At 44.7% G+C, this 15,958-nt stretch overlaps 1 protein-coding gene across 1 annotated transcript in view; it reads right to left on the bottom strand.

Moving 5' to 3' along the window:
- LRP2 (LDL receptor related protein 2) overlaps positions 1–14,368 on the bottom strand; it is a 227,500-nt gene extending 213,132 nt beyond the window's left edge. The window contains exon 1 of the mRNA XM_032753385.2: positions 14,155–14,368. Within this exon, the coding sequence (XP_032609276.1) occupies positions 14,155–14,233 (79 nt within the window). The 5' untranslated portion in view covers positions 14,234–14,368. The remainder of the gene's footprint in view (positions 1–14,154) is intronic.
- Between the last annotated feature and the right edge of the window lie 1,590 nt (positions 14,369–15,958).

Genomic DNA, 15,958 nt, shown 5'->3' with positions numbered 1-15,958 from the left:
TGTCATTGTCTTGGTCCTTTATCCATAAAATTTTTACTGTTACTACATAAGCAGGTAAACTAATACCTGCAAAGCACTTAGGCCAGTGCCTGGTATAGAAAGCACTCAAATAATTTAGTCATTTTTATTGTGGCTTATTTCCCAACTTCTCTACTCATCTATGTGTGGAACTCCATCATTCTCCTGCCTCCAAACTATTTGTTACGTACAGAGTCCTCAAAAGAATGGGGACTGAGATGAGGGAGACTATGCCCAGGAGACAAGTGGCCATGAGTCCTTTTCAGCAGTCAGGGGCCCTCTTCGTCTGTGCCCATTTTTCCTTCATTCATCAGGAACAAGACCCATGAATGTCCTGACTTGACATGTGATGTTCTTTCCACCACAATCCATGCTGCCTCCCTGAGTGGAGAAACCACTCCCCTCTTCAAAGAGGGCCTTTTGTTTGATCAAGGCTGTTTTCACTGTGTCATGGTCTCAGACAGCTTTCTTTTGTGTTCTGTTTAAATACAGAATGACAGTCCACTAACATGAAGTCTAAAAACTTTGGCTTATCTTTTTGTAAAAGCTACTGTATCAAATCTGTCCTAAAAATAGCAGAATGACCCATTCTGTATGTACAGGGGAATTCTCACAGGGTAACCAAGTATCTGGGATGGAAGTTAAAAAGAAGGATGCAGATTCAACTACTCTCAAATGCATTGGGAATCACCAGCAGGGTGGGCATGGGAGGCACTGGGGTGGAGAAAAGGGGGGAGTCAAATAGAGAGAAACAGCGTTGCTAAGCCACTTGCTTTGATAGAGACAGCAATTTTCCTTTTTCTCCATCAGGACCCTGACTGGGCCTCCAGGAATTAAGGGCTGGTAGTACCAGGGAACAGTGATGAGCTGAGGATGCCTCTTCTTAGCACCCATGGTGGCATCTGTCCATTCATTTATTCAATGTATATTCATTTATTTAGCCCTTTTCTGGACACTAGGGAAAGCAATGGATAAAAGAAATGAAAATCCCTGCCCTTGTGCCATTTACATCTTAGGGAAGGGAAGATAATAAGTAAGGAAATAAACGAACAACTGACTAAGTTACAAACCTTATGTCAGATGGTGGGAAGTGCAATGGAGAAAGTAAATCAGGAAAGAGGGGATCGGGAAAGAATCAGAGAAGACCACACTGAGAGGGTGACCTATGAGCAAAGAAAGACCTGTAGGAGGAAAGGAAGTAAGTCATGCACCATCTGAGGCAAGAGCATTCAGGAAAAGGGGGAGCAAGTGCAAAGGCCCAAAAGTGCTCATCATGTCAGGGAAAACAAGGATATCACTGTGCCTGGTGCACTGTGCATGGAGAGAGGAGAAGGAAATGAGGTCAGGGAGGTGATGTGAAGGCCAAATGGTTAGGGTCTTGTAGATCATAGTAAGGACTTGGACTTTGACTCTTCATGAGATGGGAAGCAGTGGTACACCCACAGATGTGCCATGAAGCTTCCCCTTATAGGAAGCACCAGCTATGAGGAAGAACTTTCTTCCTGCAATCAGCTCCTTTGGGGTCTGCCTCAGCTACAGAAAGCCACCTGTCCAAGGTCGTGTCCTTCCAGGACAGGCCACATCCAGTGATTAAGCAAGGCCATTTCAGCCTGATATAGGACACTCTCACAGGCAACTCTTGCTCCAGAGCTTCCTCTGGGTTGACCATGGGCTGCCAGAGTTCAACTTCTTCTTCTGCCCATCCTGCTTCCTCCCTTTCCCTTTACAGGCATTGATCTTAATAAATATTATATACTCCAAGCTCCATCTCACTGTCTGTTTTTGGGCAACCCAACTTCTGTATGACAGAAATCATGTGAGCTTCTGAGCAGAGGGTGCTGTGATCTGACTGATGCTCTAAAAAAGTTGCTACAGCAAGGAAATCAGTATGGAAGCTATTGCAATCATCGAGGCAAGAGAGAGCAGTCGGTTGAATCAGGGTGGCAGAAGCAAAGATGGTGAAAAGTAGTTGGATTCTAGATCTATTTTGAAGATCAAAACAATGGGATTTTCTAAGGAATTCTATATGGGGTAGAAAAGCAAAAGAAAAGTCAAAGTAGGATACAGTTTGAGGCCTGAGCAAGGATGAGGAAGCCATTTGCCGAGATGAGAAATTCCACATGGAAAGCAGGTTTGGACATTAGTGGAGATCAGGAGTTCAATTTTGGACATGTTAAGTCAGAGATGACTATTGGCCAGCCAGGTGGACATGTCAAATGAGCAGTTGGATATATGAGTCTAGACTATAGGGTAGTGGTCTGGATTAGATTCATAAATTTGAAAGCTGTCAGCATGCACATGGTAAAGAAGTATATGTGGAGTCCTCAAAAGTATGGGGACTGAGGCTGGGCACAGTGGTTCATGCCTGTAATCCCAGCATTTTGAGAGGCCGAGGGAGGAGGATGACTTGAGGTCAGGAGTTTGAGACCAGCCTGACCAGTATGGTAAAACCCCGTCTCTACAAAACTACAAAAATTAGCCGGGCATGGTGGTGTGTGCCTGTAATCCCAGCTTACTTGGGAGGCTGAGGCAGGAGAATTGCTTGAACCTGGGAGGCAGAGGTTGCAGTGAGCCAAGATCACGCCTCTGCACTCCAGCCTGGGTGACAGAGCGAGACTCCATCGCAAAAAAGAAAAAAAAAAAAAGGTAGGGACTGAGATGACAGACTATCCCCAGAAGACAAGTGGCCCCGGGTCCTTTTCAGCAGCCTGGGGCCCTCTTTGGTTGTGCCTATTTTTCCTTCTTTCTTCAGGAACAAGATCCCTGAATGTCCTGACTTGACACTTGATGTTCTTTCCACCACAGTCCATGCTGCCTCCCTGAGTTGGGAAACCACTCCCTGTTTCAAAGAGGGCCATGAGACAGGATGAGGCCACCAAGGAGGCAGTGTAGCTAGAGATGAAAACAGGTCAGGGATATAGATAGGAACAAGCATGAGATACCAACGGAAAGCTAGCAAGGAAGAAGAGAAACCAGGAGAATGCAGTTTCTTGAAAATCTATTTAAGTGCTTCAAGGAGGAAGTCAGGATACACTGTGTGTGATGCTGCTAACCAGTTAAATAAGACCAGAGCTGAAAATAGACCACTGGATTTAACAACATGGAAGTCATGAGTGACTTTGACTAAAAAAATATCTATCAAGGATGAGGGCTAAAGCAAAATGGCATGGATTTGAGGAAAAATTGAAAGGTAATTGCAGTGGATATAGGCACATCCATACAAGAATTGTACTGTAAACTGGAATCAAAAAAATACAGTGATAGAAGGTAATGTGGAAGGAGGATTTCATAAAAGAAAGAGGGGACAATTGCAGAGAGGTGAGAAGGAAAGAGATCTAGAACATGAATGAAATGGCTGGACTTAAGAGCATGGAAAATTCTTCCAGAGTAATAGGAGGAAAGACAGAAGATAGAAGCTGAAGTTCAAATGATGATGGCTGAGTTATAGAAGTTTATGGAATTCTCTTCTGGTTGCTTCCATTTTCACAGTTTTAAACAGCTCACTCTACATCTGAGCAGGTGATGTCAGAGGTTTGAGGAAAGAGGAGAAGATATAAGGAAGCAAGAGAGGCAATGGACAGGCTAGGAAGCAAGTCCTAAGCTTGAGATTGGCTTCATGAATGTCAAGCAAGGCTAGTCAGTATAGTTGTGTTTTTCTCCTGCCATGTTTAGCTGCAGAGATGCAGATGTGGAGAACTGCATTTAGCCAGGATCAGGGTCTTGCCAAGCACAACAGAGCCAGATAAAGGGGCCAAGCTGCTGAGGGCATATGTATGCAGAGAAGTGAAATTAATGATAGCCATAAAATATAAGCTGACGAAGTAAATAGGTGAGGGATTTGAGGGACGGTGAAGAGGCGGTAGGATCAACAAACTGTAAGTCCCAATGAGGTCAACAAAGAGTTGAGGCTAGGATACAAAGGAAATGAGCTATGAAGTTTGTCAATACTCCCATTCCAAGCATGGAACAGACGGCTTCTCTAGAAGCCAGTGGGCTATGTCAGGGGTGTTCTGAGATGAATTCCTGACATAGGTGAGAAAAGATTAGAAGACCTGCAACAGTTATTTGCCTCAATGAATCTAACGTTCTTAGGAGGGTCTGGGGGGAACTTCAAAGGTGACCAAGGTAAGAGCAAAACATACAAGTAAGACACAGACAGTGGCACATTTAGGGAGAGGTTCAGGACCTGCCACACTCCAAAAAGGAGGTGGCCACGAATGAGGGCAGTACTTCATGTCATCCTCAGACTTAAAAGAGTCCTGTCCTTCTTGTTGTAGCTAGCTTGTAACATTCCCATCCAAAAGAAAGAGATTTAACAGAGTATATTTAACTACCACTGAAGAAATTTGCAGTGGCAAGTCAGTTCATCTCTAAGTCTGTTTACAAAACCGAAAAATGAGAGGGTACCTAGATCAGACATTCCCAAAATTGGTCCAGCCCTCAGAATCACCTCAAAACTTTTAAAAACACAGATTTTCCACATTTTCTTTATCTAGTCTATCATTGACGGGCATTTAGGTTGGTTGTGGCACATATATACCATGGAATAATATGCACCCATAAAAAAGAATGAGTTCATGTCCTTTGCAGGGACATGAATGACGCGGGAAGCCATCATTCTCAGCAAAGTAACATAGGAACAGAAAGCCTAACACCACATATTCTCACTAATAAGTGGGAGTTGAACAATGAGAACACATCGTCACAGGGAGGGGAACATCACACACAGAGGGGAACATCACACACAGAGGGGAACATCACACACCGGGGCCTGTCAGGGGTTGGGGGCCAAGGGAAGGGAGAGCATTAGGACAAATACCTAATGCATGTGGGCCTTAAAACCTAGATGAAAGGTTGATAGGTACAGCAAACCACCACGGCACACGTATACCTATGTAACAAACCTGCATGTTCTGCATATGTATCCCAGAACTGAAAGTAAAATAAAATAAAATTTAAAAAAAAAACACAGATTTTCATACTCCTGCTTTAGTAAGGGTGAGTTTTGATTTAAGAATCTATATACTTTTTTAAGTTCCTCGGGTGATTTTGATGATATGCCAAGTTTGGGGAGCTAGCTGACTTTATCTAGGGTCCTTAGAAATTATAACAATCTGTAAGTTATTGTGATGAAATAATACTTGTGAGAACATAACTAAAACCTTCTCAAAGTTGGATTCACCCTAGATAGGATCAAGGAAACACGTAGCCCCATTTGCCCTGGCAGCCATATCAGAACCATATGGGAAGCCAGACTGCACACAAAGGTGAAACTTAGAGGGGAGTAGGGTCAAGGAAAACACAAAGAAAGAGAACTGGAGCCCTGACTGCACCTCACCTGAACCCCACTCTGCCTCAGTATTTTTTACTCACGTAAGCCAAGAAATACCCTTTATTGTGTAGGCCATTTTGAGTTGGGTTCTCTGTTTCTTGCAACAAAAAGTATCCTCTACAGCCTTCCCCACATCAAAATTAAACCAGTGTGGAAGCATATGCTAGCATGTATCACCCCCCCCCTTCTAGTGAGATTAAAATGTGGGTAGGATTGCCATATTTCCGATAAAATACTTTCATTCTTAAATTCAACTTTAAGAATTTCCTGATAAAATAAATGATTTCAGCCGGGCATGGTGGCTAGCGCCTATAATCCCAGCACTTTGGGAAGCTGAGGCGGGAGGATCACTTGAGCTCAGGGGTTTGAGGCCAGCCTGAACAACATGGAGAAACCCCATCTCTACAAAAAATATAAAAATTAACTGTGCGTGGTGGTATGTGTCTGTAGTCCCAGCTTCTTGGGGGGCTAAGCCGAGAGGATCACTTCAGCCTGGGAAGTTGAGGCTGCAGGGAGCCATGTTCACATCACTGCACTCCAGCCTGAGTGATAAAGTGAGACCCTGTCCAGCCTGGGTGATAAAGTGAGACCTTGTCTCAAAAAATAAAAATAAATTATTTTGATTTTTTCAACCTTTACTCAGGAAATTTTCTCCTTGTTAATGGCATAAAAATCAAAGAACTGGGCCGAAAGTGACCTGCAAATCACTGACACTATAAGACAGAATATTTTTATAGAGGAATCCAAGAATGTCCAGCATAACAGAAGTGTAGCCACTTTCCTTTTCGTCTTTTTCAGGTTTCCTCAACACCTTCAAAAGTACTTAGGCTCTTACTTAATATGAATCAGTAGATCAGTGAGGAAAGACTTATTTTCAAAGTTACTAGGAATCTTCACATGTTATTGGCTGATAGTACATAAATTTAAAGGAGACCTTGGATATTGCTTACAAACTTGGATCTCAAGATCTGGACAATAAATGCGCCATTGTATCCATGGTAACAGTGGCTCAACTATTCAATGCACAGAATGGTAATTACATTTCCTCCTTTCATTCATTTCTCACTGTCTCCAGTAACCTTGAGGTCAGGCATGACCTGAGGGCTAATGACCAAAAGTGAAACCTCAAATTGTCTAATCTGTCATTATCTAGGAAAGACTTACATTTCTTTGCACTGAATTTCAGTGCTATCCTAAATCAGAAGTGCCCTAATATAAAAGTTAACCATCTTACTTTAGAATGATAATGTCTCCATTTTCTCAGCAAATGTGATTAGAGATAAGACTTAAATTAGAGACCAACAAAGTAACCATCAGCAAAGAGTACATATATCTGGCATTTCTGAAATAATCCAATAAGGTGTGATGGGCACGTGTTCTACCATTTATGAAAGAAGTCCACAGGTGAAGTGCTAAGGACACTCAGATATGCACCAAGATGTATTCTGTCTCCACATAAGCATCTTAACCTGTCTCCAAACTCTTTAAGCTTCTTTTTCTCTACCCCATCCTTATAGCCGAGGACTAGTGCTTGGAAAAAGGACAAAGTCTTACGAACATAAACATTAGAGTGAAATAAATTGGAAAAGGAGTAGGAGCCTAAGATTCACAGAAAAATGAAATACTGCACTGGACTCAAGGGATCCTGTAGTCTGATCTCTCAGCTCATTTTCCGGAACTTTCCTGTCTATCACAGAGCTCTGCTCCAAATAAGAAAACTTTAGGATCCAAATAAACCTTCTAAAAGTCCTTCTTTCTCCTGTTCCCCTTCTAAACTTAAAGTTGCAACATGGTCACATGGGCACAGATCACCATGTCTTTTTTCTTCATGTTTCCAATACTTTTTTCCTTTCAATTCTGTAAGTTACCCCAGGGCTGCCAGCTCTTGAGAAATTTCTGTAGCTTTCTCAAGTGTGTCTTCACATATAAAATGAAAATAACATCGTCAGTCAATTTTATCTGATAAGGAATACTGGACACCTGTTATTTTTGCATCCCAGCATCTGTTCACCATTCTCCCAATAATTACCCCCGTTTCTCTCTGGACTCCACCCCTTCGTACACGATCTCAGAGACTGAGTACATAGCCCAGGCCTAAGCCATGGGAACACATCATGACCTGGGATTCAGTGGCTGGTTCTCCAATGAGCTTGTGACCTAAGCAGAGCCCCCGAGATGCAACTGAAACTTTTGCTGGGAATAGTTAAGATAAAACCTCTTATTCTTTCCCAGTGGACGTGATCTGATAGGAGGTGGCTCCGGAGCCACTGACAGCCGCTTTACATCAAAGGAGAACATGTTTAAGAATGGAGTCATCTCAGAGCCAGGAGATGGAAAGAAAAACAAGACTGGCGTGACATCGTTTGAGCCTCCACTTTATATCAGGTTGAACCAAATGAAATTGCCAATATTTGACTATTTCTGCGTAGGAAAAAAATCAATCTCACATGGATCAACCTAATTATCTGTATCTTTTCAACTCTGCATTTATCTTCTTTGAGACAGGGTCTCGCTCTATCGCTGAGGCTGGAGCGCAGTGGCGCGATCACAGCTCACTGCAGCCTCGACCTCCTGGGCTCAAGCGATCATCTCACCTCAGCCTCCCAAGTAGCTGGGACCACGGGGACACACCACCATGCCTGGCTAATTTTTTGTATTTTTTTAGAGATGGAGTCTCACTATGTTGCCCAGGCTGGTCTTGAACTCCTGGGCTCAAGCAATCCACTCACCTCCCAAAGTGCTGAGATTTATAGGCATGAGCCACCACACCCAGCCTCAACTATGTATTTCAATAACTTTCCTTTTTTGCCTCAGGCACTTTAACTTGGTTTTGTGACATTCACAACATAACAGTACTGAATAACATGTGAAGTTGTGGTAGCCACTACAAGGATGTAACAACATGCACAGGTGCATCATTCACAGACCCACTGTAAAGAAGACACCAAAACACTGCAATATCTTCCTCCCCTCAAGTTTGGAAAAAGTAAAATTCTCATAGAGGGTAATAATGATGAATGGAAATCTGTATGAGACTTCACAGTTTATTAAACATTTCACATTCATTGCCTCTGCATAACCACCCCATGAGGTAGGTATATGCCCATTTTACAGATAAGAAAACTGCCCCAGAGCACCCACCATGTGTGGGGATTTCCCAGATAATAAATGGCAGACTTAGGAATCAAACCAAGATTCTCTAACTTCAAAATCACAAGCCCTTCCCACTTCATCTCAAAACGCTGTTAACTGTCAAGAAATTACTTAGGAAACATTTGCATTAGGAACATATGAAGAACCACAGAAATGCTCTTGACATTTCAAAACAACTACTATCTGATCATTATCAAGAAGCATCCCAAAACTCTGATGCTGAAACATCTCCAATCTTTCTAATGCTGGTGAGATCCTGGGCAGGGTTATTAGGAATGAGTCAATGACTATTTCAGAATCTTAAATACAAAACTGCAGTCCATTTTAATTGTGAGATATGTAGACACCTCTTTTCAGTTCTCATCTTCCTTGACCTTTCTGTAGTATTGACACTATTGACTCATCAGCACACTGTTGATATTTAATAAATATTCATGGAAAAAATAAAATAAACATTCATAGAATACACAATAGTGGTAAAATTTTTGTAATTACTCAAGACTATAGAGTTAATAGGATATGATAGAACCATTTGATTTATACCAAAGGTTCCAGCAAGCTTATTTTTTCCATGCTAGAATAGGGCTTCACAATTAGTACTTTTTTAGTTGCTCTAGTTTCGTGCAGTCAACCTTGAGAACCCCTTTCCTATCCATTCAACAGTCTTTCATAAGCACCTTCTACTTTCTTTTCTTTTTTATTTTTATTTTATTTATTTATTTATTTATTTATTTATTTTGAAGTGGATTCTTGCTCTGTCACCCAGGCTGGAGTGCAGTGGCACAATCTCAGCTCACTGCAACCTCTGCCTCCCGTGTTCAAGCAATTCTCCTGCCTCAGCCGCCCGAGTAGCTGGGATTACAGGCGTGCGTCACCACGCCCAGCTAATTTTTGTATTTTAAATAGAAACGGGGTTTCACCACGTTGGCCAGGCTGGTCTCGGTCTCCTGACCTCATGATCCTCCTGCCTTAGCATCCCAAAGTGCTGGGATTACAGGCATGAGCCACCACGCCCAGCCCAGCACCTTCTACTTTCTACTTACCTTGTTCTAGCTACTAGGACTTAACAGAAACTCCAAAGACACTATGACAATGCACTTGCTTCTGATTACACAGGAAATGCATCTAGTTTCCTGGTATCATTATTTTAAAATGATAATTTAAAATTTTAATTTAAAAATTTTTAAAACCTGTCAGTGTTCTTACAGTACCTGACTAGAGAACATGAACAATAATTATAACCTAATAATTACCTTTAGTAAGACTGAAAACCTAGTCTTACAGCAGCCTGCACTACAAAACCCAAAGATCTTCAGGAATGTGCTTTGATGGCTCAAGAATTTGAAAAATGGATCTGGAGGTATGGTCTCTGGGAGTAGGGGCACTGACATGGCATCTGTTCTAGACCAGGCTGAAAGCACATGGTACATGGTTGTAGTAACCTATCACAGGATTCCTCTTTGGCCTGGGACAGGTAACCCATCCAATTGTTTTTTAAGATTCATCTGCTCATCAGACTGTGCCTTATCTGGCAAGTCAGGATTCCAAAAGGAATCTAGAAATCTCAACCAACCAAACAGGCTGGGGACATTCAGAAGGCATGAATCTAAAAAATGGTCCACTGCAAATTTATATCTTAGCTCTATCACAGGCTAGATATCTTTAGGCAAGAAACCTATTAACTGCCTTCCCTTTCATCCTCTCAGCCCCTTTCTTCTCCCTCCTGGGCTAATTGCTTATCTGTAAGAAAAAAAAATGCAAGCAGACCAGTTGATATCTAAGGTTCCCTCTAGCTGTAAAAAGTCTGAGTTTCTATTAAAATGAAGCAGGTGCATGACTGAAGGGAGTTCAGGCAGAAGTCTTTTGAAGACTGATAAAGAGAAACTTTTTCAAGTAGTGAAAGAGAAGCCAACAACTGTGAAATTAAAGCAGCAGGGAGGTTCCAGAGTTGTGACGGAATAAAAATAATACAAGTTTACTATTGCCCCCACAATCCTTTTAAACATATAAACTTCATGTGAAGATATAATTGTCATAAAAGCTGATACTAACTCTTAAAAACATTATCGCATTTTTATTGGATTCAAGAATATAATGTTGGACCAGGTAAGGTGGCTCCTGCCTATAATCTCAGCACTTTGAGAAGCAGAGGTAGGAGGATCATTTGAGGCCAAGAGTTCGAGACCAGCCTGGGCAACACAGTGAGACCCCATTTCTATTTTTGAAAAATAAGTTTTTTAAATTAGTAAACGGAATACAACTTTGTTTAAGGCCAATACTATTTTCTCAAAAAAAAAAGAAAAAAAAAAGAAAAAACGTCCAATCACATGCTAGGGTCTGAGAAGTCTTCAGAGAACTGTTAGTGAAAAATGCTTAAAGAAGACTTTCCTTTGTATATTTGAAAATTGGAAATATGAATAGGAAGCAAAACAATATGTTACTTTAAGTGTTGATAACTATAATAAAAATATTATATTTTTAGATTATTTTCTAGTTTATTTTCGCTGTCTATATGCTTTACACCATGCTAAGCACTTGGCATATTTTATCTCTTTACGCTCACAAGATGTCATCGGGTAAATTCTCTTATTATCTTGTCAATTTTGCAGATAAGCCATCTGAGCTATGCAAAGTTGGTTGGCTTTCCCCAGGTCACACAGCTAGAAAGTGGTAAGGCCATTGTTGGAACCCAACAGCTTGACTCAAGTTCAGGCTCTCCAAAATGTTTTTTCTTGAAAAGCATTACACAAAAGATAAGGAAAATGCTAATAATTTTTTACTACAGATGTGGTATGATTTTTTTCAAAGACTAAACATAGAATACTCAGAGCTCTTTTTTTCCCCCTCCAATTTTTAGTGATGCGAAGTTTGCAGTGGTAGCCTACCTAAAACGTAGTGCTTAAATAAAGGCTATTACAATCTCATTAGATTTTACTTCATATACTAAGTCAGGATCATTACAACAGGATTCTAGAAATCTCAACGTATCAGGCTGAGGACATTCAGAGGAAATGCATCTTAAAATGATCAAGTAGGAGGACTGGGAATGAGGAGACTTGGATTCAGGTCTTAGAAACCTAAGGAGAGATTCTGGAAAAAGTTCCACAGTTATGAAGCAGCAGATGGTAAGGAGTTGCATATTGCCCCTCAGCTTCTTTAGGAACCTCACACATGGACAGTAACTTAGGGAGCATGACATTTTTTGTACAAAAGAAAAAAGAGAAATTGGGCCAGGCACGGTGGCTCACGCCTGTAATCCTAGCACTTTGGGAGGCCAAGGCGGGCAGATCACTTGAGATCAGGAGTTCAAGACCGGCCTGGCCAACAAAGCAAAACCCTGTCTCTACTAAAAATACAAAATAGTAGCTGGGCATGGTGCCCCGGGCTTGTAGTCCCATCTACTTGGGAGGCTGAGATGTGAGGATCTCTTGAACCCAGGAGGCAGAGGTTGCAGTGAGCCGAGATTGCACCACTGCACTCCAGCCTGTGTGACAGAGCGAGACTCTGTCTGTCTCAAAAAAAAAAAAGAGATAGAGAGAGAGAACCAGACACTGTATACTGCAGCAATTATAGACTCTGAATTCAGAATCCCTTGAGTTTGCCATTTTCTAGCCGTACGAACTGAGACAAATTACTGAATTGTTCTGTGCCTCCACTTTCTCATCTGTAAAACAGTGATAATAAAAATACTTACTTCCAAGGGATATTATGAAGATTAATTGAGTCAATAAGTATAAAGTGCTTAGAACAAAGCCTGCCACATATATGTGTATGCTGGGTTACTATTACTATACACATTATTATTATATATTATTATCATAGAATGGAAGATGAATGGGTGCAAAAAACTATCAAGAAGAGTAGGTATTGGTTATTTAGTGACTAAACCATCAACCCAGGAAAAAGAATATTTGTTTTGGTTGTACAAGGACATAGATGAATCAAGATAAGATTTCCTTTTGCCAGGCACTGACAGGAACATATAGTAAATCCTATAGCCATATTTAGGACATGAGATATAGCCGTAAGTATTGTGCAAACTCTGCACAATAATAATAAGCCCTCTTTCTGCGTTACCAACACTGAGAAAGGGTGTTCAAAGGAAGATTATTGATGATCTCTCCCTGCCTCTCCTGCCTTTCCGAAGACTTTTGCAAGACCCATGGGGTTTGTTAGGGTTTCCAAACTTCTTCCCAGGAAGTCTGAAATGGGTGCTGCTAGGAGTTGCTGTATAATTACTTACTTGATTCCCTCTAAGGAGCTTACGCTAAGAATTGAGGAAAGAAAGCAGATTAACCATTTGAATACATGCCACGGCCCATCCACAAGCCCTCCTCCCCTCACTCCTCGGTAAATGGGGGCTTCCAAATTCCCCACCCGTCAACCCCAATATGTGATCCAGGAAAATCAATTTATTGCTTTGGCTAATCCTACAACAATAGGGGTTTCATTTTCATTGTAGGGCAATTAAGTTGTCCGACGGGAGGGAAGGAGCAGGAGGGGAAAGGGGGGACTCTCCCATCCCCACAGACAGATTAGTCCCCGCGGTGGCAGCAGCGTCCCCTCTGTCTGTCTGGTGGTCGGTCACACGCAGCTCCCGGCTGCTACCTAGCAACGCAAAGCCAGGGGGAGAGCTCGCCGGTTCCAGCCTCCTCCTCGCCCTTCCCATTCATCCTCGGCCGGGTCTCGGTCTCTCTCTCTCTCTCTCCCTCTGTCTCTCTCCTCTCTGTCTTTTCTCTTCTCTCTCTCTCTTCCCCCGCCCCAGTCGTTCTCTCTCCCCTCCTTCTTTCCTTATTCCTCTCTATTTGCTTGTCTTACCCTCTCTCCTCTTCCCTTCTTACTATTTTTATTCTCTTCGCTTCTTTCTCCCTCTCTTTCCCTCTTTTCTGTTTCTGTTAAAACATAAACTATCGGACAACTTGAGAGAAGTTTAAAGCACTTCATACTAGAAACTTTCTGCATTCGATCCCCAAAACTCTGGCCATGCAGACGGGCCCCATTCATCAACACAAAAGCCCCCAGCTCCCAGCTGGAAAGGAAAACTTCAAGAAAAGACTCCAGTCCCTCAGCCGCTCTCTCGGCCAATCCCACCTCCCGGCCTTATCTTGGCTCGTAAATGATCTGTATGGTGAGAGCGGTCTCTGGGGGTCACCGCGGGACCAAGTTTCGCCGGTGGTGGGAGGGGTGCTCTGGCCCGCGGCCCTGGGCGCGCGAAGGGATCCCGGGAGGGGCGCTGCAGGTGGAAAGCTGCGCTCGGAGCGGAGCCCGGGACCGCACCGCCCAGCAGAGAACTCCGCTCGGGAGGGCAGGCTGCAAACGGCAAAGAACCTCGTTCTCCCGCAAAGTGCTTTCCAGGAGGATCGGACAAACGCCCGTGGGAACAAAGACAGAGTCTCCGTGGGGTGCGCTGTCACCGAAACTGGCGGGGCTGCTTTCTCAAGTTTGCTGCCGCTCAGTTCCTGGCGAGCGAAGAGAGGCGCTCCCGCTCCGGGTTCGCGAAGCAAGCTGAGCGCCCCACCGGGAGCAGCTCCCGCGCCACCGCCCGGCCCTAGCCCCTGCCCCGCCGCTCTCCCCTCCGGCCTCCCGCGGATCCGATCCTGCCACAGCCGGGGAAGTGGGCGCTCCTCGAGAGGCTCTGGCCGGGCGCTTACCTTGGCCACTGGCCGGCGCTAGGCAGGCGACGAGAGCCAGGAGCAGCGTGCACGCCACTGCTGCCGGCCCGCGATCCATCTCCGCGACGGTCCCCGGCCTCGCCGTTCCTTCCCCGGGAGGTGGGCGCGCGTAGCACACCGCACCTGCAGCGCCTCTGCTAGCGAACGCTCCTTTGGGTCTGCACCTCCGCCAGCTCCTAGTGGCCAAAAGCCTGCCCCCGCGCCCGAGGCATCCCGTTTTCTACCCGCGCCAGTCCCCACCCTCCAGACAGTGCATAAAGCCCTTTAGACCCGACAGCCCCGGAACAAGCATGCGGGAATCCAGCGGGCAGGCCCCCTGCCGCCCGGCCCGCCCCCTGCACTTTGCAGCGCGGGGAGGAGTGGGCACTCGAACACACGGGCGCTCACACATGGACACTCACACAGGCGTGTGCACACACACACACGCACTCATACAGGCGTAGGCACTCCTAAATGTCACACCAACTGACACAGATTCACTCATACACGCCAGTCACACACGCGCGCACATTCCACAGTCACACCTCAACGCCGACATACACAGTCCCCTTTACGCGTGCATACACGAGCACACTCCTGTGCGCACACTCTCACAGGCACACTCACACTTGCACACGCGCTGCCCTCGCCTCTCCGCAGGGTTTGCCCTGCACAGAAGCCGGCGAGGCGGCTCACGGGGAAATCTGCACGGACGCAGTTTTACTAAATGAGCAATGGAAAGGAATGGACGAGGAGGAAAGTCAAGAATAGAGAAGAGAAAGAAAAAATAAGAAATGGAAAAGGAAAGCAAAACCAGACAAGTAGAAATGAAGGAAAGAGAAAGAAAGGGAAAGAGGCGGGGGTAGGGAAGGGAAGGAGTAAAGAGCCTGCTGGATGGAGATCTGTGACCTTCATTCCTGGCCTGATCTCTCTAGGCTCCTTTGGATATCTTGGTTTCCCCTGACAGGATACAGGCTGCTGAGATGGGGTGCTCTGTGTTTTTACAAATTAGAGAGGGAGGTGGATCTTTGTTGGGGAGGTTGGATCCTTATTTAGCAATTATTCAGCACCACATCTACAGGTGCCATGGCCAGATCCTGCTTCTTACAAGTCTGTTCATTTTGAAGCAAAATTGAAAAAGAGCGAACGTCTTCTCCATGGTTCCGGTACCGTTTTACAAGAGGGAGAAACACGAGAGGTTCAGGGAACCCCGCGCCTCCCTTCTTTGGGGCCGCTTTGGACAGGCTAGCAAGGGGCCCGGACCCCAAAAGCACAAGTGGCTTTACACCCGCCGTCAGTGCACGTCCTCAGCCTGTACGTGACATCAGAGCCCACGGGGAGGGGGAAAAAAAGAAGGGTTGATGCAAGTTATTTCCCAGTGGTGGGAACCCTATGTGAGGAGGGGCTGTTTGCGGGCCTGAGGCCATCCCATCATCTCCAGCTCCAGCCCCTGAACTAGCGCGGCAGCTAGTCCCAGGCTCCGGATCCTGGTCCAAGAAGTCAGGAGCCCTTTCCCTCCAGCGAGGGGGCCGTGACGCATGGAGGAGACAGCCCTGAACGCACGTGGTCGCTGGACAGGTTCCCGCTGCCTCCCTTCCCCGGGGACGAGAACCTGCCAATTACTGCCAGCCCCTTTCCCCGGGGCACCGGTCGTCTGGGGTTCTGCTGACCCCAACAGTCCGGATCGCGTAGTTTCCGTGGGCTGCAGTGGTAGGCGCAGCTTTAGGTGTGGGGGCCAGGGGAGGGAAAGGATAGGTGTTACTTTGGAAAGACAAAAAGAGATAAATAGACACAAAATGAGAAA

Source organism: Hylobates moloch, unplaced genomic scaffold, assembly GCF_009828535.3.
Source record: "Hylobates moloch isolate HMO894 unplaced genomic scaffold, HMol_V3 SCAFFOLD_1, whole genome shotgun sequence".
NCBI classification, from domain to species: Eukaryota; Metazoa; Chordata; class Mammalia; order Primates; family Hylobatidae; genus Hylobates; species Hylobates moloch.
This window is presented reverse-complemented; position numbering and strand designations above follow the sequence as displayed.